Here is a 23,519-nt window from a genome sequence, read left to right as displayed (position 1 = left end):
TGCATTATCAGGGAGTAGGATTGTTGCTGGGTTGTAAGGCAAATAAGGCTTTATGTGAGTGGGATCCTATAGATGAGCGATTGTTATACACACGGTTTAAATCAAATCATGGCAACATCAGTCTGTTTGTGTGTTATGCACCTACTAATGATGCACTCGATGAAAGGAAAGACACATTTTATGAAAAGTTGCAAGAAGGAGTAGGAAGGGTACCTAGACATGATGTTTTGATCTGCGTTGGAGACTTTAATGCAGTAATGGGCTGTTCAAATGAGGGATTTGAGGCATGTATGGGTAAGATGGGAGTTGGTAGTAGGATGAGTGAAAACGGAGTGAGGTTTGGAAGCTTCTGTCTAGCAAATGACTTAGTCATCGGGGGCACACTCTTTCAGCATTGCAATATACACAAGACAACTTGGGTGTCGCCGTGTGGAAAAATAAAAATCAGATCGATCACATCGCTATCAGTAGGAGGCATAGAAGTTCTCTGCTAGATGTTCATGTTAAACGGGGAGCGGATATTGGTAGTGACCATCAACTCAGCATTGCAAAAATAAGGTTTAAACTTAAAAATCAGAAGAAGGAAAAATCTGGTGTTGGTAGATACGATATTGTTAAGCTTAGAAGGGAAGGAGAAGAAAAGGAGGAATTCAGATTAGAATGCAGAAATAGGTTTTTGGTGTTGGAAACGTTGGAAGAGGGGGAGAGAAGTGTAGATGAGATGTGGGAGGATGTGAACAAAGTTTTGCATGAGACTGCTGAATGTACGATTGGAAGGAGACATAGCTTCAGGAGAAAGAAATGGATATCAGAGGAAACGTGGGATATGATAAAAAAGAGAGGTGAGGCTAAATTGAGGAGTGAGATGCAATGCGTTGATGAACAAAAGACTGAATTAGCAAGAGCTGCGTACTGGAGTTTGAATTCAGAAGTAAGAAGGTTAGCTAGGAGAGATAAAAGAAGATGTGTGGATGAAAAGGTTGCAGAGACTGAAATCTTAATAAACAAAAATGATGGACAGAGTCAAAGAATAGCATATGAATCGATTAGAGAACTGAGTGGTAATGCAGGTAAACGCAAGGAAATACCAGTTAGAGACAGGGAAGGAAATTTATTGACCAAAGATGGAGATATTAAAAATAGATGGAAAGAGCATTTTGAGACAGTTCTTAATAGACCAATACCACCAGAAGAGGATATACCGTCTGCTCAGGAAGATTTAAATATAGAAACAGGAGAGTTGAGGCTTGCAGAAGTGGAGAAAGCAGTAAAACAGTTAAAGAATAATAAGGCACCAGGGGAGGATGGTTTATTTCCGGAAATGTTTAAAGTGGAGGGGGATAGATTAATAATGATCTTGACCAAGCTATTCAATAAGATATGGGTGGCGGGGTTACTACCATCAGTTTGGAAGAATGGTGTAATTGTTAAAGTACCGAAGAAGGGAGACCTGAGTGAATGTGGTAATTGGAGGGGAATCTCTTTGTCACCGATAGCTTTGAAAGTTTTCAGTAGAGTGTTGTTAAATAGGTTGGAGCCAGTGGTTGAGGGTATTCTGAGGGATGAGCAGGCTGGTTTTAGAAAGGGACGTGGTTGCAATGATCAGATCTTTATAGTTAGGCATTTGATGCAGCAAGTTAATGAAATGAGAGTACCGTTAAGTCTTTGTTTTGTTGATTTTGAAAAGGCTTTTGATAGTGTTTCGAGAGAGACTATGGGGAAGATCATGAGACATTATGGAATACCAGAGGAGTTTGTGAGGGTCATTATGAACATGCATGAGGACACATTTTGTAAAGTGATGGTTGATGGTTGTCTGAGTGATTCGTTTGAAGTCAAGTCCGGAGTAATTCAAGGTGGTGTTCTATCGCCTTTACTATTTATATTGGTCATTGATTACATTATGAAACGCGTTGGAACAGAAACCGGTGCAGGTATACTTTGGGGAGAGAACAGGAAACTTTTGGATTTAGATTATGCAGATGATATAGTTTTGATTTGTGATGGGCCAGAAGAGATGCAGAGAGTGTTGGACTGTTTGGTGAGTGAAGGTCGCAAGGTGGGTTTGGTTATTAATTGTGGAAAAACTGAAATAATCAATATGAATATGGAAAATGCGCAGGAATGTGTAATTGGAGGTATGGTTGTAAAGCAAGTTGATAGGTTTAAATATTTAGGTACTTATTTAGCCAAGGATGGTTCTTTGAACTTTGAATTCGAGGAAAGGTTAAAGAAGGCTAATCAGGCAATGGGAATGCTTAAAAATATTTGGAATAATAACAATTTCTCTGTGCATACAAAAATCAAACTTTATAAGGTAATGGTTAGGAGTATCTTAATTTATGGACACGAGTCTTGGTACAGCACAGTGACTATGGAAAATAAATTCTTGGTGTTTGAAAATAAAGCACTTAGAAGAATATTAGGAGTTAAGTGGTGGGAAAGGATACCAAATAGTAGAATTAGAGAAATAATGGGAGTGCAGCCGATCGATGAATATGTTAGATTCTCACGATGGAAGTGGCTAGGACATGTGTATAGGAGACAGGGAATAGTACGAGGTACACCAGGGTGGGTGGCACTTGGTAGGAGAGGTAGAGGATGGCCAAAAGAGACGTGGGTGAGGACAATGAGACGGGAAGCTGGAGATGAGTGTTGGGGAGATCTTGAGGAGTTAGCACAAGATAGGATGTGGTGGTGTGAGTTCATCGAGGCCCTATGCATCCCCGAGGGTGCCACAGGAAATGATTGATTGACTGATTGATAGTTGTGGTAGGTGGTGGCGGCCATCATCCACTCACTTGATGTAGTGCTGCCTACTTCTTCCTTAGCCTTTATCATTCTTTTTCTGTGCCTGTCCTCCTCTCTTCCTATTTCTCCCATCTTTCCTGTCACTTCTTATTGCTTTTCTTTCCTTTACAGGTGGCTTTACATTGAGTGACAAGCCAAATGGTTTCCTGTAAGCCAAGAAACCATTTACAATGCTGGGTGGTAACCATATAACCAAACCATACGTGCTCCCTACGTGTCAACAAGTGGGTTGGTGAAGGGTTAGTGCCCCTCCCCGTAAAACAAATAACTCAAAGTCAAATGGCCACCCCTTACGGGATAATGGCGTCTGGCAATAGATAGACAGATATTTATATATATATATATATATATATATATATATAGTAATCCCTCCACTATCCGATGTAATAGAGCCAAAGGCATGTCCGGAAAGTGGTCCCGTCCAGAAAGTGGGCCCCTGCCTGCTGGACTGGTACTTAATGACCCTAACCAGGCCTAACTTCGAAAGCCACCTAAAAAACTCCCTACCAGACATGCATAGCACCTATTTAAACCTATTTAAGACCCTATTCACATCAATAATGGACATGAAACATGAAATAAATGAAAAGGAACCACAGAATGAGGAATTAGAAGTGACTGTACCTCAGCCAGGGTACTTACAACACGTCTGTGGCCGTCTTCTTTAAGGCTTTGGCAATGGTGTAAATGGTCTTGAAGTATGTACCATAATCCAGTGTTGTGCTGCACTTACAGTAATTCTTTGCACTGTGAGTTGTAATTGTTTAACACTGCACATTGTTAATTGCACCACGCCAGTTTCAACCGCCAGTTTGCACTCCACAGTTAATCCTTTGCACTCTAAATTCTAATTTCTTAACACTTCACAACACTGTAAATTCCCATGTGGTCTACTGGTGAGGTATTGCAGTTTATTCACAAGAAACGAGCACATGTGGCATCCGCTGCAATAAGCATCCACTCATTATGGAAGTTAGGCAGTAACTGGTGGAGGGGGCAGCAGGGTTGCCAGATCAAACTCGGGCACATTACCAAACTCCTCAATTTTCATTACCAAATTTAACTTTTCATTACCAAATTTGTAAAGCTAGCATATATTCCTCACTAATGATATATACAAGTGGAAGTACATGTAATCACTCTCCTTATAATTAACAGCATGTTGATTGTTTTCATACTATGTAGGCTAGCACATTAATCAGAGAGAGCAGACAATCCACCATCTCCATCCTGTGTATCCTCATACATGTGAAAAATCCATTTGGTAACGCATTATTCTAATTCATTACCAAACAAACTTTTCATTACCAAACTGGCCCACACTTGATAATGAAAAATACCAAATGGCAACCCTGACAGGGGAGGGGAGAGGGGGGAGGAAGGGGTGAAGGGACCATGGTGTAAACGGGTATTCGGCGCCACACAGCAATTTCAAATTACGGGAGGGAAAAAAATAGGACATGAAGGGGATTTTTTTCTTTTTTTGGCCATTTTTGGGTTCTGAAGGTCCAGGCCAACAATGTTCGGTAAGTGGGGTGTCTGGAAAGTGGGCGTCCGGATAGTATAAGGATTACTGTATATATATATAGAGAGAGAGAGAGATATTATATTATATATATATATATCATCTTCAGTATTAATAAATGGGGACAGACACAGCACAGGTCCCACTCACCGCACAATCCCAGGTCCAGGCAATGGATCTGGGACCCCTAGCCCACCAGCTTACCAGTGGCTGTGGTAGTGGCCTTGGGGCACCCTGCCAGGACAGCTGCAGGGACACCCTCCAAGCGCGTCTTGGCACTGCAACTATCCCGCCATTATACACCCACTGATAGGGCAGCCTCCTGGGACGCTACTCCCAGGTTCGGGCCCCTCTCTATTGGGCGGAAGCGGCAGCCTGGGAACCGCAATGCCCTGTACCCTCTAGCACAGGCCCGAGCCCCATCTCGCCCTGGACCCATGATCTATGCCGGCGGAACCCCCGCCACGCCTCCCCCCAGAAGTCTGCCACTAGGTAGCGGGGGCAAAGTTTTCTGGCCGCATGCCCTTGCTGGCGCCAACCCCTGTAACGTAGTGGGATAAGTTGTGTGAAATGTAAAGTGCATGTGGTGTAGTGCATAGATAGTTAGAGGAAATGTTTGGGAGAGTATGCTGGTCTACTCTCCATGTTACTGTCACACTGAAAAGGTCAGCAAAGGGGGATGGTTAGATAGCTAGTGAAACAGGAGCTCCAGCTCTCCCTATCACCAGCATTCCCATTCCCCTCGGGAGTACTACCCTGTTCGGCCCGTGCTACGGCCTCCTCCTAACAATGGGTTTACAATGGAAGAGTTGAGAGGTAGGATGGGACTGGAGTGTATTGGTGTTGTGATGAGGAGAGGTAGATTAAGGTGGTTTGGACATGTGGAGAGTATGGGGGATGATGGTTGGGTGAGGAAGGTGAGAAGTGTTAATATTGGGGGTGGGGTTATGGGGGGTAGACCGAGAAAGACATGGGACGAGGTCATTAAGTGTGACCTTAGGGTTAAGGGACTGAACAGGGAGGCTGCAATGGATCGTGCAGCATGGAGAGCCGCCATTAGGTGACCAAGGCCGACACATGCAAGCATGTTGGAGCCTTTAAAAACAAAAACGAAAACGAAAAAAACGAAAACAATATATATATATATATATATATATATATATATATATATATATATATATATATATATTATATATATATATTCTATCTATCTATCTATTGCCAGACGCCTCAATCCCGTTTGGGGTGGCCACAAACAAATCGCCTCCAAGTCGCCCTGTCCCCCGCCATTTCACTACCCTGCTCCCAACTCACACCCCCTCTCTCATATACCTCTCCACCCCATCCCTCCATCTCATCCTCGGTCTCCCCCTCCCTCTTCCACCCTCCACCTCACTCACATACACTCTCTTCGTCAGTCTTTCACCCTCCATCCTCTCCACATGGCCAAACCACCTCAGTGTGTTCCTCACAACGCTTCCTATCACATCCACATCAACACCACAACGCTCCTTTATATCCTCATTCGTCAGCCTGTCTCTCCACGTGACTCCACAAGCTCCTCTTAAATAACTCATTTCCACTGCTCTCACTCTTGACTTGTGTCCTTCCAACAACGTCCAAGCTTCACTTCCGTACGTTAGAGTTGGTATCACAATACTGTCATGTAGTAACTTTTTTACTTCCATGCTCACTTCCCTGTTTCTTATCACTGCTTTCAAGGAACCAGCAACCTTTCTTCCCTGCTGTACCCTTTCAAGCACTTCACCCTCCAAACCTCCATCCTTACTCATCACACTACCCAAATACTTAAACGTACTCACATTTTCCAATTCCTCACCATCCAACCTCGCTATACATTCACTGACTTCACCTCTCTCAAAGACCATCACTTTACTCTTCCCTACATTCACCTTTAGGTTCCGTTTCTTACACACTCTCTCAAACTCATCCACCAAGCCTTGCAGCTCCCCTTCATCTTCACTCAACAACACAGTATCATCTGCAAACAACAGTACAGGGAGTTTCCAAACACTATCCTCTCTCACCAGGGCCACTCCAACATCCACTACCCTACCTTGTACCTCTTTTATTACCCCATCCATGTACAGATTGAACAACCATGGAGACATGACACATCCCTGTTTCAAACCAACTTTCAAAGAGAAAAATTCACTTAGTTCACCATCCACACGCACTGCAGCCTTAGCACCATCATACATACTCTTCACAGCATTCAACAACTTCCCATCTACTCCATATATTCTTAACACTTTCCACAATCCTTGTCTATCCACCCTGTCATATGCTTTCTCCAAATCCATGAAAGCTGCATACAACTTCTTTCCCTTCTCTAGAAACTTTTCCACTAAAGATCTAAGAATGAATATCTGATCTACACAACCTCTTCCCTTCCTAAAGCCTCCCTGTTCTTCTCCAACTAATTTCTCTGTTCTTTCTCTAACTCTGTCTATAAGTATCCTACCATACACTTTTCCTATTATACTAAGAAGACAAATGCCCCTATGATTACCACACACTTCTTTTTCCCCTTTTCCTTTGTACAAGGGAATAATTATACCTGACTTCCAATCCTCCGGGACTCTACCTTCCTCCCAGGCCAATCTGCACATCTTCCACATCCATTCTACTACTATCTCTCCCCCATGCTTCAGCATCTCACCACACACTCCATCAATTCCTGGGGCTTTCCCCGATTTAACTTTCTTCATTGCTTCCACAACCTCTATCCTACTGATTTCTACCTGTCTTCTCACCTCCCTCCTTCTCCCAGCCATTCCCCAGCCACTTATACTCGCATTACTTCCATCCTCTACGTTCAACAATTCCTTAAAGTGTTCTCTCCATCTGCTCACTTTTTCTCCCTTCTCCACTAGTAATCTACCATGTTTATCTTTCACTCCCCTGCTAACTTCACTTCCACCCTGTCTTACTCTTTTCACTTCTCTCCAGAACATTTTCTTACAGTCCCTCCACTTTACACTCAAATTCCTTCCAAATTCCTCATCCACTCTCTTCTTACTCTCTCTTACTAATCTTTTCACCTCTCTCTTCCTTTCCACATATAACTCTCTCTTCTGCCTCTCAACTTCTTCCACGCCCCTATTTCTCATCCATTCATTGTATGCTTTCTTCTTTTGTGCCACAGCCTGTTTCACCTCTTCAGTCCACCACGCTGTTCCTTGCACCCCCCTCCGTCTTCTCTTCCTTCCACACACCACATCACATGCTGCACATATTTCTTCTGTAAATATCTTACACACACCTTCCACGTCTCCCATCTGCTCCAATTCATATTTGCCCAATCGTTCCTCCACTTCTCTCTTATACTCTGCCTTTTTCTCATCCTCTTGTAACCTTTCCACTCTCCTTGCAACTACTCCTTCCTCTCGTCTTTCCCTTCTTCTATTCCTCCATCTTACTTGCATCCTAATTCTGGCCACCACCAAGTAGTGGTCAGAAAGGCCACTCCCCCAGCCTCTGTGGTACAGTGGCAGAGTGTGCGTTTTGTACACGGGTGAGCCAGGGTTCGCGCAACGCCAGGGTAATAAACTTTGGGAGTGTTCACCCGGCCACGTACTGCATTGGCAGACACCAGGGGTGCTGTGGTTGAACCAGTGTCGCATACTATAAAAGTATGCTTGCACCCAGTCGGCTTGCGCCGGCCGATTACACTTGGTTCACAGACTACACACACATCCAAAGCCACTCCAACACTACAATTACACTAACAAGCACTTCTCACCCTACATACAATCTCTACTAGACAGCCTAAGCCACTTGGTAGAGATACATTGGCTGTATCGTCCCGACTTCGGTCGGGATAGGCCGGTCCAGCAGTGGATACTCAAATGGCTGATGATGATGATGATGATATATATATATATATATATATATATATATATATATATATATATATAAACATACATATATGAATAGGGAAGCTGCTAGAGATCGAGCAGCATGGAGAGCCGCCATTAGGTGATCTAGGCCAACATATGCATGCATGTTGGAGCCGTAAAAAACAAATGAATGACACACACACACACACACACACACACACACACATTGGTTCAGTGCTAACACTCTCCCCTAGCATCTGTTAAGACTGGGGTTCATGCCTTGCTCGGGATGTGAAAAGTTTCACTGATGAAGCCGGTGAGCACAGTCCCCCATGAGCAAGGGGATGGGTGTGTTCATGTGTGAAGGTCAAGGCTTTGCCCTTAAATCTGACTATATGAGTTCTCAGCTCTCTTCCGGGAGGATAAAAAACTGATGATCACAACCATCACGTGATCCTGACTGACCCTGTGAATTACACACACACACACACACACACACACACACACACACACCAGAGAGGTAGCACGTCCGTCACCTCACTCTGCGCTGGCCACAACTGGTCGCACATAAATAGTATCTTTATATGAGTCAAGCTCTGTACTAGGTTGAATATGTTCTAATACAGTAGAGCAAGTATAAGCAAAAGTGTTGTCCAAATAATCTAATACATCCAGTCAGTGCAAGAATCTGCTGATACAACGCATCATCAGCTAGGTGTCATCTGTTACCAAGCGGGCAGCAGGGAGATGCAAACTTGTAAGCAGAAGTTATCTGTCAAAGTCAGAATTACCACAAGATGAGCACCATCTTTAGTAAAGTGAACATGGAACGAGTTAAGAAAATGGATAAAGGTAGAAAACAGGATGATGGTATCTACCCAGAACTTGTTGAAATGGAAATATATAATAAATTAGTAGAAAAAGTGAATAAATGGGAGAAAACTTTTCAAAGTGAAATAGAGGAAATTAAGAGGCAATTATGCATGCAGAAGAAAATGAAAAAATAGTAGAAGAGTTAAATAAAAAAGACACAACAGTAGATGAGCTGTCAGTTGAGGTAGTTTCACTTATAAGATTAGTGAAATGGCAAGTACAGTTGTCAACCATGAGAGAATTATGGAGTTCAGAAATGATATAGAGACAATTAAGCATGCAAGCAGTCAAACAGATCAAAGCAGTGATTTTGAAGAGAAGATAACCCAGGTGAATGAAGTGATGAAAAGCTGCAAAGATGAAGCAGAAACTATGTATGCTGAAATGGTGAAAGTAAGGAAAGACTTAGAAACAAAAATCAAAGAAAAAAAAACATTAGAAAGTGAAAGAAATCATTAAAAACAACCCAAAACTGGTCAAAGATTCAGCAGATATCAACAAATCTATAGTAATCACTGTAATAGATGAAGAAGAAATCCATCCCTTCATCCATCACCCAATCCTATGTTGCCCCATGAGAAGCATAGGTGCCCGGGCCTAGGCATGTTGGTCCTGACAATTAAGACGAGAGTGACCAGCCTCACTCATTCCTGAGTGGCATTACGTGAGCACTAAATCTCAACCACCCCATGGATATAAACCTACACAGGCTCAATCCGATCAGAGCACCTTAATTATCCACTAAACCAGCAAGCACAATAATTTGGTTATATGGTTATCACCTAGCGTAGTAAATGGTTTCCTGGTGTACAGGAAACCATTTGGCTGGTCACCCAGTGTAGTCACCCATTGGCAGAAGGAAGAGGAAAGAATGAAGGAAAGAAAGACAGAAGAGGAAGTGTAAAGCCACCCACAGGCAGAAGGAATTGGAAAGAATGAAGGAAAGAAGAAGAGAAGAAGAAAGAAGACAGGATAGGGCAGACACCCAAAGCAGCACTACATCAAATGAGTGGATGGTGAGTGCCCTCACCTACGACACCTCTACCTACCACACAAAGAAAGAAATAGAAAACAGAATAATAAGACACAGAATCTCGAGGGACAAAAAGATGGCAAATATAATGAACATACTGAAGGAAGTATCAGAGGAAATCTGTGATAAAGACATAGAGAAACACAAAAGGCTAGAGAAATATGAGAGAAACAAGTCAAGGCCCCTGGAAGTAACCTTCCAGATGGTGAACCCTGTGGAGGAAATACTAGAAAATGCGAACAAACTTATGGAAAAAGAGGAATTTTAAAAAGTATGGATAAAAAAAAATGCCTAACTAAAGAGGAATTAGGAACACTAAAGGAGAAGAAGGAGGAAGCAAAAAACAAAGAATGAGGAAACATCAGAGGAAGAGTAAATTTTGTTACAAATTAACTGGACTGCAGGTACAAGAGTGGTATGTAACCAACAGGGAATAAAAAGAAGGGAGGTAATAGACTCAAGCTATGGCAAGTATGTAAACAAGATGATTAAGTTGATGTACTCAATTGTACGTGGAACTGTGCCTAAATTATCAGAGATGAAAGACTATACCAAAGAAAAGGAACTACATTATTTGCCTAACTGAAACAAAATTAACCCCAAAGATATTAAACAATACCTTAAACTTAGAGGAATACAATATATGGAGAGGAGACATTTAAGAAAAGGAGGAGGAATTATAATCTTAACAAAGAGAAAGCTACAAGTCAAAGACATAGAACTAGAAATACCCTCACAAGTAGGACTGATTGCAGTAGTGATTAACACATCTGAAGGGAAACAATTGTGGCAAATTTTTATACAAGCCACCCAAAACAAACACTTGGGAAAGAGGCGATTATGAAGACCAAGCAAAAAGTACAATTCAGAGTTTAACCCCTAAAAGACGGATGTCCGCATATGTGGTCATGCCCCCCCACCCCACCTACCCTACTCCCCTAGCACCACATCTACCCCCACCCCCCCACCCCTACCCTCACCCCCTACCCTGACCCCTCTGCTGTTCCCCCACCACCCAACCCCCAAACTTCCACTGCCCCCCAACTTCCCCTACCATCCCCTCAATATCCCCACCAACCCTAACCCCTACCCTCCCCACCCCTATCCCCCACCTCCACACCCCCTACAACCCCCATCCCCAACCCCCATGCTCCCCACAACCCCCCCATCCTCCCAGCCACTCTCCCACCACCCACACTCCCCCACCATCCCCCTCACAACCCCCCATCCCCTACTGCCCACCCTCTACCCCCACCACCCTAACCCTCTACCCCCTACCCTCCCCACCCCCATCACCCACACCCCCAAAACCCCAATCCCCCCACACACCCCAAACCACCCTACTCCTCCAACCCTCACTGCCACCCCCGCCCTTTTCCCTCCACACCCCCAAACCACCCCACTCCTCTAACCCCCAATGCCATCCCCACCCTTTTCCCCTCCCACTTCCCTCCCCATTCCCACTTCCCACCTCCACCCATCATCCCCCCATCCCACCCTATCCCCCCAAACCCACCCACCCACCTCCACCAAGCACCCAACCCCCCTCCCTGCACCACCCCACAACCCCCCACCCCCCACATGCACCATCGCCATCCCCCACAACCCCCCCCCCATATCACACCCACCAATTATGCCCGCCATGAGCATATGTCAAAACATTCCGATGCTGTCTTTTAGGGGTTAAGAGCAATACTACATAGACTGGAAGAGGAATCTAACAGAATTATATTAACTGGAGATTTCAATACAAATATAAATTGGAATACTTTAGATGTAAGAAGCCATGAATGTTGTTGGGATCAAAAAGCTTCGGGATCTTGTGCAGGAGTTTTTCCTAACACAGCATGTAAAGGAAAACACCAGAAAAAGGGGACTTGATGAGCCATCAGTACTAGACATTATATTTACTAGGAAAGAAAATGATACTGACAATATAATGTATCACCCTCCATTCGGTAAGAGCGCTCATGCTGTATTAAATTGCAACTTCAGGACTGCATATGACATAGTTAACAGTAATGAGAGTTACAAAAAGAGTCTACACTCCAAAAAGCGTAACTACCATGACCTGAAGAAGTACATCTCAGAAACAGATTGGGAAAAGAAGCTTGGAGGACAAGATTTATATGTTATATATAGAAAATTCTGTGATTTTCATGAAATAGGGAGTCCAAAATTACATCCCTCAGTACAAAGAAACAGAAATGAAAATGAAGAAATGGCTTAATACAGAATGTACAAAATCAAAAGAAAAAGAGATTTGCTGAGGAATAGATACAGAAGACACAGTAGTGAAATGGCATATAACAACTATAAAAAGAAATTATTATACACAGATAAGGAGATATGCTCAAAGACAGTTTGAGGAAGACATTATAAATAAAAGTAGTGATCAACTTAACCCGAGACATCCCGTCGACGTATGGGTACGTTGCAACATTTTGCATTTGCCAGTCCCGACGACGTACTGGTACGTTGTGCAATTGCAAGGTCCCTAATTTGCACAATTTTCAATTTTCGCACGTGATTTTTCGTACGTATACATGGGACACCTTCCTCTATTCCTCTACAAGATGCCAAGCAGGGACAATGCCTTACACCGCATAACCTCCCCCCCCACCAATGTCTCAGTAATTCACCTGTTATCTGTGACCTGGCCAATAAAGACATTCAGGGCCAGAGTGATTCCCCAATCGATGACAATGTGGAGAACAAAGTTTACATAGCATTAGAGGAAGAAACAGTCAAAAATGAGGATCAGGTAATGTGGCAAAAGGTCAGGAATGGTGATGAGTTAGTGAATGAAACAATGCTTATAATGCCTATATTACCGTCTGAAAACCAATATACTCTCATACTACATATAAATTCGTACCAAATAAATAAATAAATACCGTTTATGAGTGGTGTGGAATAGTTATCCTCCCATAGAACTCGTTTTCTTTGCAGCCAGCCTGATAGAAAACCCTGTAAGGTAAGGAGGTACTCCTACCTGTATCGAGTATTTTAAACCTCAGGTGAACGATTTCTCTATGAATTTTCGATGTTTCTCACCAAAAGCGGAGGTTTTAGCCAAAAAAAAAAAAAAATCCAAAAATGGTTGGGACTGGGGGGTGTCGGAGGTGCGAAAGTGCTCGGGACGTGACGGGTTAAGGTATTTTACAGCTACACTCAAAGCAAAACCACACTTAAAGATAAAATACTGTCCATTACAGACAAGGGGATCATCTATACACAAGAGAAAGATATTTGTGAAGCACTAAATAAAAATTTCCAATCAGGTTTTACAGAAGAAAATAATTTTGAAAGAGATGATATGGAACATGTATGCCCACACATATTACCAGATATACAAATATCAGAAAAAGAATGGATGAGGAGATGATGAAAAAATTGATAGTGGCCATAATCTGCCCACGGATGGATATGCGGCAGTAGTGTGGTCCCCACACAAAAAGAAAGATATAAACAACATCGAGAGAATACAAAGAACAACAACCAAGATGGTCCCTATCCTTGCAGATCTGTCGTACAGAGAGAGGCTGGAAAAGCTGGATCTGCCTTCCTTAGAAGAAAGGAGAGAGAGAGGGGTGATATGACAGTAGTGTTCAGGGCCATGATGGGAGTAGATAAAAATGACAGAAATGATCTGTTTGAATGGGATGGGATAGTAACATGAGGACATGGAATGAAACTGAAAAAGCCAAGTTGCTTGAAGGATATCAAGAAATATAGTTTTCCATACAGATGCACAGACCTGTAGAACAGCCTGGACAAGGATATCGTCCAGTCTAAAAACTTAAATGAATTCAAAGCAAAAGCTGACTTACTGAATAACAGAGACGGGACCTCACGAGCGTAGCTTGTTTCCTGTAAATCACAACTAGGTAAATACAACTGGGTACACACACACACACACACACACACACACACACACACACACACACACACACACACACACACACACACACACACATTTTCTCCCAACATACAGACAGACTAACTTTATCCCCTAACCGCTCTTCTTTTCTCTCACAATAACTTCAAAAAATTCCTGTGGTATACCTTAAGTATATTGATTCTATCTGTAGCCTCTGGACCATCAAAAGTCGCCAGGTAATCAGTGCAGACGTTCATCAGGTCCTCTGACCATCTGGAATATATCAAGCCCTGAGCTAGAGCAACTTCACAATTTAGACTGATTCTTTATATACAGTATTTTGAGGGGCTACTAACTAAATAAATATGCAAGAAATATTGTACAGATGTTGCATGAACATGTGACAGGGACCAAACACAGACAAAATACAGTCATTCCTCCCCTAATGCGGTTTGCTGCATGACACTGCTCTAACACGGCACAATTTTACGGAAGGAAATAAACAATCTAACGGGGGCACATTTAGCGTAACGTGGTAATTTGAACTGGGCAGGCTGTGATGCATTGTGAGTTGTGCAGCCTAACAATACATGTCACCATCGCCCGCCAATGACGCTTCACCTTTCTCGCTCTCCCAGCCACCCAACCAATGAGAACCCCTCTACATCCCTCCTGCCTCCCGTATTCCCCTCTTGGCCCACTCCTACCCACACCATCCTCCTCAGCCTGCCACGTGCTCTCCTCCTCTACCTCATCTCCAGCGGTGTGTCTTCTCCTCACATAAGGTACAATAAATAAAAATGTCCTATTGACCTAATGTACTTTTTATAACCATATTAATGCTTTCAGGAGGTTTAAACTGGCGGATATTAAAAAATTTTGCACCACAAGGGGGGAGAAATGGGACTTTGGGCAGGGATGCAGAAGGAGATAGGGGTTTTCAAGAGACCCTCTACATGATATTTGCCTTACACAAAGTCGGTGTGGATGCAAATAACCTGTGTCAAGGGAGGAACGACTGTACTGTAATGCACATTATAAGTTCACAGGCTATTGAATGGTTAAGTAATGACACCAAAATAGCAAAGTACATCCAGGACTTTTCAATAACATGGTCAAAAGAATATGGTATCATACTAAGACAGGGAATGGCTTGGAGAAGAAGTGAGGCAAGTAGGGAGGTCAGAGATCAGTGGAATGGAAGAATCAGAAGCAACAGAAGAGATGCCAAGGCACAGCAAACCTGTCCCTGGTGGTCATTTTCGTGCTGACATATAAACACAACAGGATATCTAGTCAATGATGCCACATCAAATTTGGAGTAAATTGGGTGAAAATTGATGATATTATGCCCATCTGAAATTTTAGGCCCACCTGAAACTGACCCCCCTACCGCTAACTGGGGGGTGACCCCCCTGGCATAATGAGGCATGTTATAGGCTGCAGATTTGAAAGATGCACCTTTAGGTTTTGGTTTCATGTTGTTATGATGAATTTGAAAAAAGTTACAACAAAAAAAGTTTTTATTTATTTATTTATTTATTTTTTTGGCTCTACAGCCTAGGCCTTGGCCCAATTTGGCCCAAAATTTAATCAGGCGATCAGAAGGGTCATAGCCCATCACCCCTGTAACTTTAGTCAAAATCACACCTGTAGCTTTTGAGTGAAAATGTTAACAGTCAGACAGACACACAGACAGACAAACAAACAGACAGATATACCAAGTGAAAATAATGCCTGTTCCTGAGCTCCTCCAGGGTGGGGACAGGAAATAAAGAAAATCAAAATGGGGAAAGCCCCAGGGACTGACAGAGTGTGTGGAGAAATGTAAAAACACAGTAGACCCTCACTATAACAGACTAATTGGGAGGAAACCTGATCTGATAATGCTGATAATCCAATGATTCCCCTTCCCCAGGTAGGATTTCAAGCACATGTTTGAAAAATAGGGGTACAACAGCACATTCTAGTGCTGGAAATGAAAACTATACCAATTTTACATTAATTGGTCCATAATTTTGCCCTATTGCAGCTTATTTCACAACCTTGTCACAGGACTTCTTCATGACTAGTAGAGTACATATTACTATTGTCTGATATTATAACTCAGCAATAACAAAAGTGATGATATCTAGGGTTGGTGGCGGTACTGTCAAAGACGAGGGAGAGTGGCCATGTGCAGTTTGCCACAAGGGTGTGGGAAGTAATTCCATCTTGTGTGGTGTGTGTGATAAATGGGTGCATAAGAGATGTAGTGGTATCAGAGGTAGACTGCGAGATAATGCTGATTTTATGTGTACGGCGTGCCGGGGTGAGCAGGTGGAGATTGTCAGACGTGAAAGGATTGAACTTGCTGGTGAATCTCTTGAGTGTGTGGAAGAGTTTTGTTATTTGGGAGACATGTTGTGTGCTGGAGGTGGGGCTGGAGCTAGCTCTGTGGCTAGGGTGAGAAGTGGTTGGAAGAAGTTCAGGGAGCTCTTGCCTCTCCTGACATTGAGAGGGCTCTCCCTACGTGCTAAGGGGTCTTTGTATGCAGCATGTGTTAGGAGTGTAATGCTGTATGGCAGTGAGACCTGGGCAGTGAAGGAGGAAGATATTCGCCGGCTCAGGCGTACAGAAATGACAATGATTAGGTGGATGTGCAGTGCGTCCCTGCGTCCAAGGCCTGGAGGGGCTGGGTTTACAATGGAAGAGTTGAGAGGTAGGATGGGACTCGAGTGTATTGGTGTTGTGATGAGGAGAGGTAGATTGAGGTGGTTTGGACATGTGGAGAGGATGGGGGATGATAATCGGGTGAGGAGGGTGAGAAGTGTTAATATTGGGGGTGGGGTTATGAGGGGTAGACCGAGAAAGACATGGGACGAGGTCATTAAGTGTGACCTTAGGGTTAAGGGACTGAACAGGGAGGCTGCAATGGATTGTGCAGCGTGGAGAGCCGCCATTAGGTGACCAAGGCCGACACATGCAAGCATGTTGGAGCCTTTAAAAATGAAACGAAACGAATAACGATGAGAAGAGGGATATTTCAGGCCAGGTTGTAGTTAAAAGGGTATGAAACACATGTACAGTATTGCGATCCATAGCACCCCATTTAACGAACACTGTTTGTTATAGCCGACAGAAAACCGGCGGCCATCATAGTGTCTGATAAATCTGATATCCAGTCTACCAAGGTTCATTAAATTGAGTGTCCACTGCATGGGGAGAGTCAGTGACTGAATGGATATGGATGCTGTGCAGACTGGCCTCGATGGAAGGAAGGTCCCAAATGACTGGAAGTTGTGCACAACTGTGCAATAACAGCAGGTACAGTATTTGTCTTCTTAGTGTAACAGGAAAAGTATACCGTATGATATTTATCAACAGAGTTAAGGCAATAACCAAGGAATTAGTTGGCAAAAAATATGGGAGTTTTTGGAAGGGAAAAGGTTGCATACAGCAGATATTCATTCTAGGATGTATAAGGGAAAAGTGACTTGAAAAGGAAAAGTTGTATACTGCCATCAAGGACCTGGAGAAAGCATATGACAGAGTGAATAGACTGGGCATGTGGAAGGCACTAAAATTACATGAAGTAGATGGGAGGTTTCTGAATGCTGTTATGAATATTTATGACGGTGCTAGGGCTGCAGTGCATGTGGATAGTGAATTATCATGAATTCTTTGATCTGAGTGTTGAAGTGAAGTAGGGGTGTGTCATGTATCCATGGCTGCTCAATTTGTATGTGGATGGAGTTTGAGATACTACGTAGGGCAGTTGACTTTGGAGTGTCGTTAAAGAGAGAGGGTAGGATGTGGCAACTACTGAACTGTTGTTTGCTGAAGAAACTGTATTGTTAAGTGGGGAATAATGTGAGTTGCAAGGCTTGGTGAATGAGTCTGGGATTATATGTAGGGAAAGGAATCTAGAGATTAATACAGATAAGAGTAAAGTTATGGTCTCTGAGAGAAATGAAGTCACAACATGCACAATGAGACTGGATGGTAAGGAAATGGAGAATGTGAGTGATTCAAATATTTATGTAGTGTGATAAGTAAGAATGGAAGTTTAAAGAAGGAAATGCTTGAAAGGGTACAGCTGGGCAGATAGGTTGCTCATTCACTGAAAGCTGTGATATGGAATAGGAAAATAATCATGGATGTAAAAAAAAGAAAAAAAAAAAGTTACTGCGTGACAGTATTGTGATCCCTGCTCCAACATATGGAAGTGAAGGACACATGTGAAGAATGAAGGCAGTAGAAATGGGCTATTTGGGAGGAGAAAGTTGAGTCACAAGGAGAGACAAACAGGCAAATGAGGACGTAAAGAAGCATTGTGATACTGATGTGGATATAACTGAAAGTGTTAAGAGAAACACTTTGAAAGTATTTGGCTATGTGGAGAAGCTGAATAGAAGAGTATGTACATAGAGTGGAAGGAGAGACCAAGGATGAGATGGAGTGGAGAGACATATGAGAGAGGGATGTATGAGTTGAAGGAAGGGCTGCCAAATGGTAAAGGATAAAGCAATGTGGAGACAATTTGTTTGTGGCCACCCCTTATGGGATTGAGAAACCTGGCAATAGACAGACAGAGAGATAGACAAAGATAGAGAGAAGGAAAGGAAGACAGATAAACAGGCAGATAATAAGAGGAGTCTGTCCTTTACAGGTAAAGATTATTTTTGCAACATTACTTCAGCTTGAAAATGCACTGATTTCACTTAGGCTACTTGTATTTTAGCAGAACTAATTGCTGACCAGTAAAGATTTTAGGACAAACAGAATCTGTCATCAGACATGTGCTATTGAGGTAGCATTATAATACTGTAGAACAACTGACAGGATGCAGCAGTTTAAAATAGCCATCATGCTATGTTCATACCTTACCTACTAAATTATCTTCCCAACACTATCAGTATTTAAAAAAAAAAAAAAAAAAAAAAAAAAAAAATTGCATGAGCTCAGTGCCATATCTATATCACATGAAATATTTCATTCAGGAGAAATAAATCTACAGTACCTGATGGCATATATCCCCATGCCTTTCAACACCTGGGGCAGCACAGCAGCGTACACAGCACGTAATGTCAACTGTTGTTCATAAGCCATGTCACGTAACAGCTGCTCCAGAAGACTCTCATAACAGCTTTCCTTAAGAAGATGATCACAGCTCACATTTAACACAAGAAATTACAATTTGATCTCTTATGACAGTTAATGGATTAAAATGATGAAAATTTACATAAATTACATTCCAGAATTACTCTACAGTACAGTACAACAGGCCTCTGGCTAATTAGTAACTTATGTCCTCTTTATTTACTTATCCTTACATTTTGCATTACAAAAAAATGGCACAGAAAAGAAAGAGCATTGCAGTAAAATATTCTGTGCACCATACAGCACAATAGTGATGACCTTGCAAAATACAAACTTTCTTAAATTTGCCTGAATGAGCTGGATCTGCCTCTATGATGTAAAGTGCTTGTATGATGGTTGGGTACAACATCTCCAATACCTCAGGTTCTCTTGAGTACAGCAAAGGTTTCAGGGCATCGTAAATCACTGTTGCTCGTCCATACCATCGCAATTTTCCACCAACCTGGGTCACGAAGTTAATACTGTACTACACAACACAACAAAACTTCCAAAAGTACAAGCATAGCAATAATGCTTTTTAACGGCCTTCTCAGTTTTCAAAAATCACCCCAACCTTTATTGATACAATTAAAAAAAAATAAATAAATAGTCCTGTTTCTGTATGTTTACTAAGTGATCAGTCCATACCCTACAGACATCTTAATTTACTGCAATCAGGTCAGTACTGTACAGTAAAACATACTAAGGATATAACAAGCCTACCACAAAATACTGTTACTGGTACTTATCTAGAAACCTTTCAAGAAATCATAATAAGTAGTAAAAACTACTTACAGTATTATTTAATATGTGACGTAAGCATCTTAGTCCAAGTATTTTATGTTTCTGCTCCCAGTCATCAATAATGAAGAGTGCTGGGGGAAGCAAGTACGCCAAGTGGTCTCCCAGGCTCTTCCACTGCAAATGTTTATCTAGATTAATTATCACCATTTCACATTTTGGTAAGAAAATTTTTTTTGTATGATGACAGTACTGTATATAGCTAGTGTATACAAGTAAACAATAATATTGCATATCAAACAAGTTAAACATGCCTGATATGCCTAAAGGTTCTATACAGTGACTGATCTGTGGGACTGAGTGAAGTGAGTACAGTAATAAGTTACTGTTGCAAAATGAAACATGCAGCTGCAGCTGCAGTACGGTAATATACAGGATATCATCATCATCATCATCATCACATTTACCTTATTTCTCACTAATAAATGGAGACTACCATTCCAACTTGAGTAGGCCTATCCTACCACAGGACCACTATTACAATTCTTTTGCAACTTCCATAGCTTGTTATTCACACACTGCAGCTATTTTCTTCTTGGCTTTCCTAGCATCCTCCTACCTCAGGCTCACTCATATATACCCTTTTCACCACCCCATTACAGTACAGGGTATACCAGCTTACCAGCAGCTAATAAGTACCTGCATACTTTGACATCTTCAGTCTCTACAAATAGCCTCAATTACCTACTATTTTAGAGTACAGTGGCTCCCCAGGATGTATGGTTCTGAGATATGGATTCAAGTAACACAGCAAAACACTGTGACCCCAAACTGAGCTGCATGGTTTCCAGCCTAAGTTCCATTGACTAATCTCCAATGAAAACTCTGAAGACCTTTAATACCTGTAAACTTTTTGCCTTATTTATCTGATGTCTGTGACCAATTACTGCACATATTAAAGCAATATAACTGTAAGCCAACAGATGTGATCATCATCTTTCCCTTTTTATGCAACAAAAAAAAAAAAAAAAAAAGTCATTAAGTAACAACAACACTTTGAAATCAGTCCTCTCTCTTAGAAAATAACTTGACAAGAGTGATACACAATTCTGCATGGCACCCTGCACTAACACAACACCCCATCACTATATGTCAGAGCCACACAACTACACACATAATAAAAAAATAAAAAAAATCACCACACTAACATTACCAGACCCTCTTCAACAACGTTCCACCTCCAAACATTCCAAGCCTTGCAATGAAAAATATCTACATAATCTTTTAATGCATAGGGTAATACTGTACAATATTAGAACACAATACTACATGCACCTCTCCTGACATCCACCCATGAGAGGGATCCTTAAATAGAGCAAACTGAGTTCATCTGTCTTGGTTTAGATCAGGACATCACCCATTCCTCCTCAGTTACCAGGTGGAATCACTGATGACATGTGCTCCATTTGGAAAATAGGCCCACATAACATAACCCACATTATGTAGAACTGCAAAACAAATGCTACATTAAGATGCAGGCACAACATTGACAATGTAGGGAATCTATGTCCCATAGATTCCCTACTGGGACAACTGCCAACCTGTGGTCAATGGGTCTGCTGGGCTAGGCATGACTGGGGTCGTGGAACAACAACTGGTTGCTGGCTGCACGCCACTATTTTGGCAGAATTTAAAAATAATTAAACACACCCAAAAATACAGTACTGTACTAGTTACTACAAAATAATACATGGTAATAATTAACAGATAGCAGCAGGTACTGTACTGAGATTGCAGGCGATGGTATTCAGACATGACTTATAACCATGCAAATTTTAAATGGCAATTCAGACTTATGGAATGACAAATACTGTACTGCACATTACAAACACTGTCCCTGGCACACAAGTACAGTATTTATAACACCTACCCAGATCCAAACAAAGTTGTTCTATGTTCTACTGAGCACATAGTGTAGTAACTATCATATACAGTACCAGTATAAACAATATTACTATCTATTTATCTATCTATCTATAGCCAGATGCCATAATCCCGTAAGGGGTGGTCGTTTGTCTTTGAGTTGGTTGTTTTATGGGAAGGGACACTAACCCTCTGCCAACCCACTTGCTGGAATGTAGAGAATATTACAATGCAATATATTTTCAATCCAAAATTAAATTAACAGAGTCTGAAGGCTTATAAAACTGAGTAAAAATGAATTTAAATATGAATACATTATCAAAAAAGTATCATCCAGGAGGGATCCAGTGATATCCTAAATGATCATAGGTTTTGATGCTCCAAGGAGACTAATCTATCATTGCTTGAATGTGCATATGATAACAAAACTAATTAGGAAATGTCACAAGCAGGCAATATGGTGTACGACTTCCTCATAAATGCAGGTCTACCAACATGAGAGAATCATCAGTAATTTGAAACTGCCATCATTTCTGCTGCCAAACTGCCTTGTGCAAAGTGTGTACTTATACTTTTTTTTTTTTTTATACAGTACACAGTGCCATAATATCTACTGATAACACAATACCATACTCACATCAAGATGCTGTAATGTCACCCAGTAACACATCTTCAGGCCTGGGTAGCTCCTCCAAGTTTTTTTGTTAAGCATTTCACTTAATCTTTGAAGGATGTGTTGCAGGTATCCACCTGCTCTAGTCATATTTTGAGAAGCTGTGCTGGTTGGAAATGTTGCCTTGGTGCCAGTCAAGAGTTCCGGCACTGAAGTACAATTAACCACTTCACAAAGTTTCTTCAGTGCTTCAGCTGACAAATTGGCTGTTTTCAGGTCACTCCACTCCCAAGATTCATCACTGTACGCACATGCACAAAGATAGCAACAAACCACAATGTTCTTCAAAAATAATGGTGAAAACTGACGACCTTCACTCACTCTACAAAAAATGTACTCTAGCATTTTGCAGATAACACTGAGCTGCATTTCTGCATTTCTTGCGACATCTGCAAAGTCTTCTGCTGAATATGAAACATTTGGATTTTGGAGAGAGGGCACTTGACACGCTGTTGTAAGGGAGACTATTGCCGAAGTTAATTCATCTTCACTTATTTGGCTGTCCACACTGAGACGCTGAACTAAAGCCAGCATTGGTTCAGAATCTTTTGTTGCCATTTTATACTCTGAACCAAAGATGTTATGTCTAGCTGTCTTGCACGATACCTGAAATCAAGATAAAGATATGATAAAAGCTCAGAAAATTATTTGGGGAGGCAGTATGTGGTGCATGAGATAAGGTGCTCTGTGTGAGGTGCAGATGCCATACCAGGGGAACAGCCTGGTAGAATATGATGAGAGAAGCAAAAGGAGCAAAGAAAAATGCAACTAAAGATTGGCTGACATGGACAAGGAAACAGAGTCAAAATCAGGTGTTTGTATAGCACAGTACTGCTTACAGTATAAGTGGAGGGAAGTCAGGAGAGTGGATGAGGAGTTTGGGAGGCAGTTTGGTGTCAGGTGGAAGGACAACAAGAAACTGTTATGAAAGTAAGTAAAATGGTGAGAGGGGGGAGTAGCAAAAGAGGGGTATAATGTACAGATGGTAAAGATGTAGTAAATGAGCATGAGATACCGTATAATATCGTTTTCATTTTTAAAGGCTCCAACATGTTTGCATGCATCGGCCTTGG

At 41.9% G+C, this 23,519-nt stretch overlaps 1 protein-coding gene across 1 annotated transcript in view; it reads right to left on the bottom strand.

Moving 5' to 3' along the window:
- The window catches only part of LOC145392965 (TELO2-interacting protein 2-like), a 70,986-nt gene extending 47,956 nt beyond the window's left edge, over positions 1 to 23,030 (bottom strand). The window contains exons 1-5 of the mRNA XM_080267259.1: positions 22,411 to 23,030; positions 19,905 to 20,027; positions 19,405 to 19,572; positions 18,991 to 19,121; positions 14,174 to 14,261 (exon numbers count right to left, since the gene is read on the bottom strand). Of these exons, the coding sequence (XP_080123385.1) occupies positions 14,174 to 14,261; positions 18,991 to 19,121; positions 19,405 to 19,572; positions 19,905 to 20,027; positions 22,411 to 23,004 (1,104 nt within the window). The 5' untranslated portion in view covers positions 23,005 to 23,030. The remainder of the gene's footprint in view (positions 1 to 14,173; positions 14,262 to 18,990; positions 19,122 to 19,404; positions 19,573 to 19,904; positions 20,028 to 22,410) is intronic.
- Positions 23,031 to 23,519: the final 489 nt, after the last annotated feature.

Source organism: Coenobita brevimanus, chromosome 23, assembly GCF_032717465.1.
Source record: "Coenobita brevimanus isolate Jiangsu-jjx chromosome 23, ASM3271746v2, whole genome shotgun sequence".
Lineage (NCBI taxonomy): Eukaryota > Metazoa > Arthropoda > Malacostraca > Decapoda > Coenobitidae > Coenobita > Coenobita brevimanus.
This window is presented reverse-complemented; position numbering and strand designations above follow the sequence as displayed.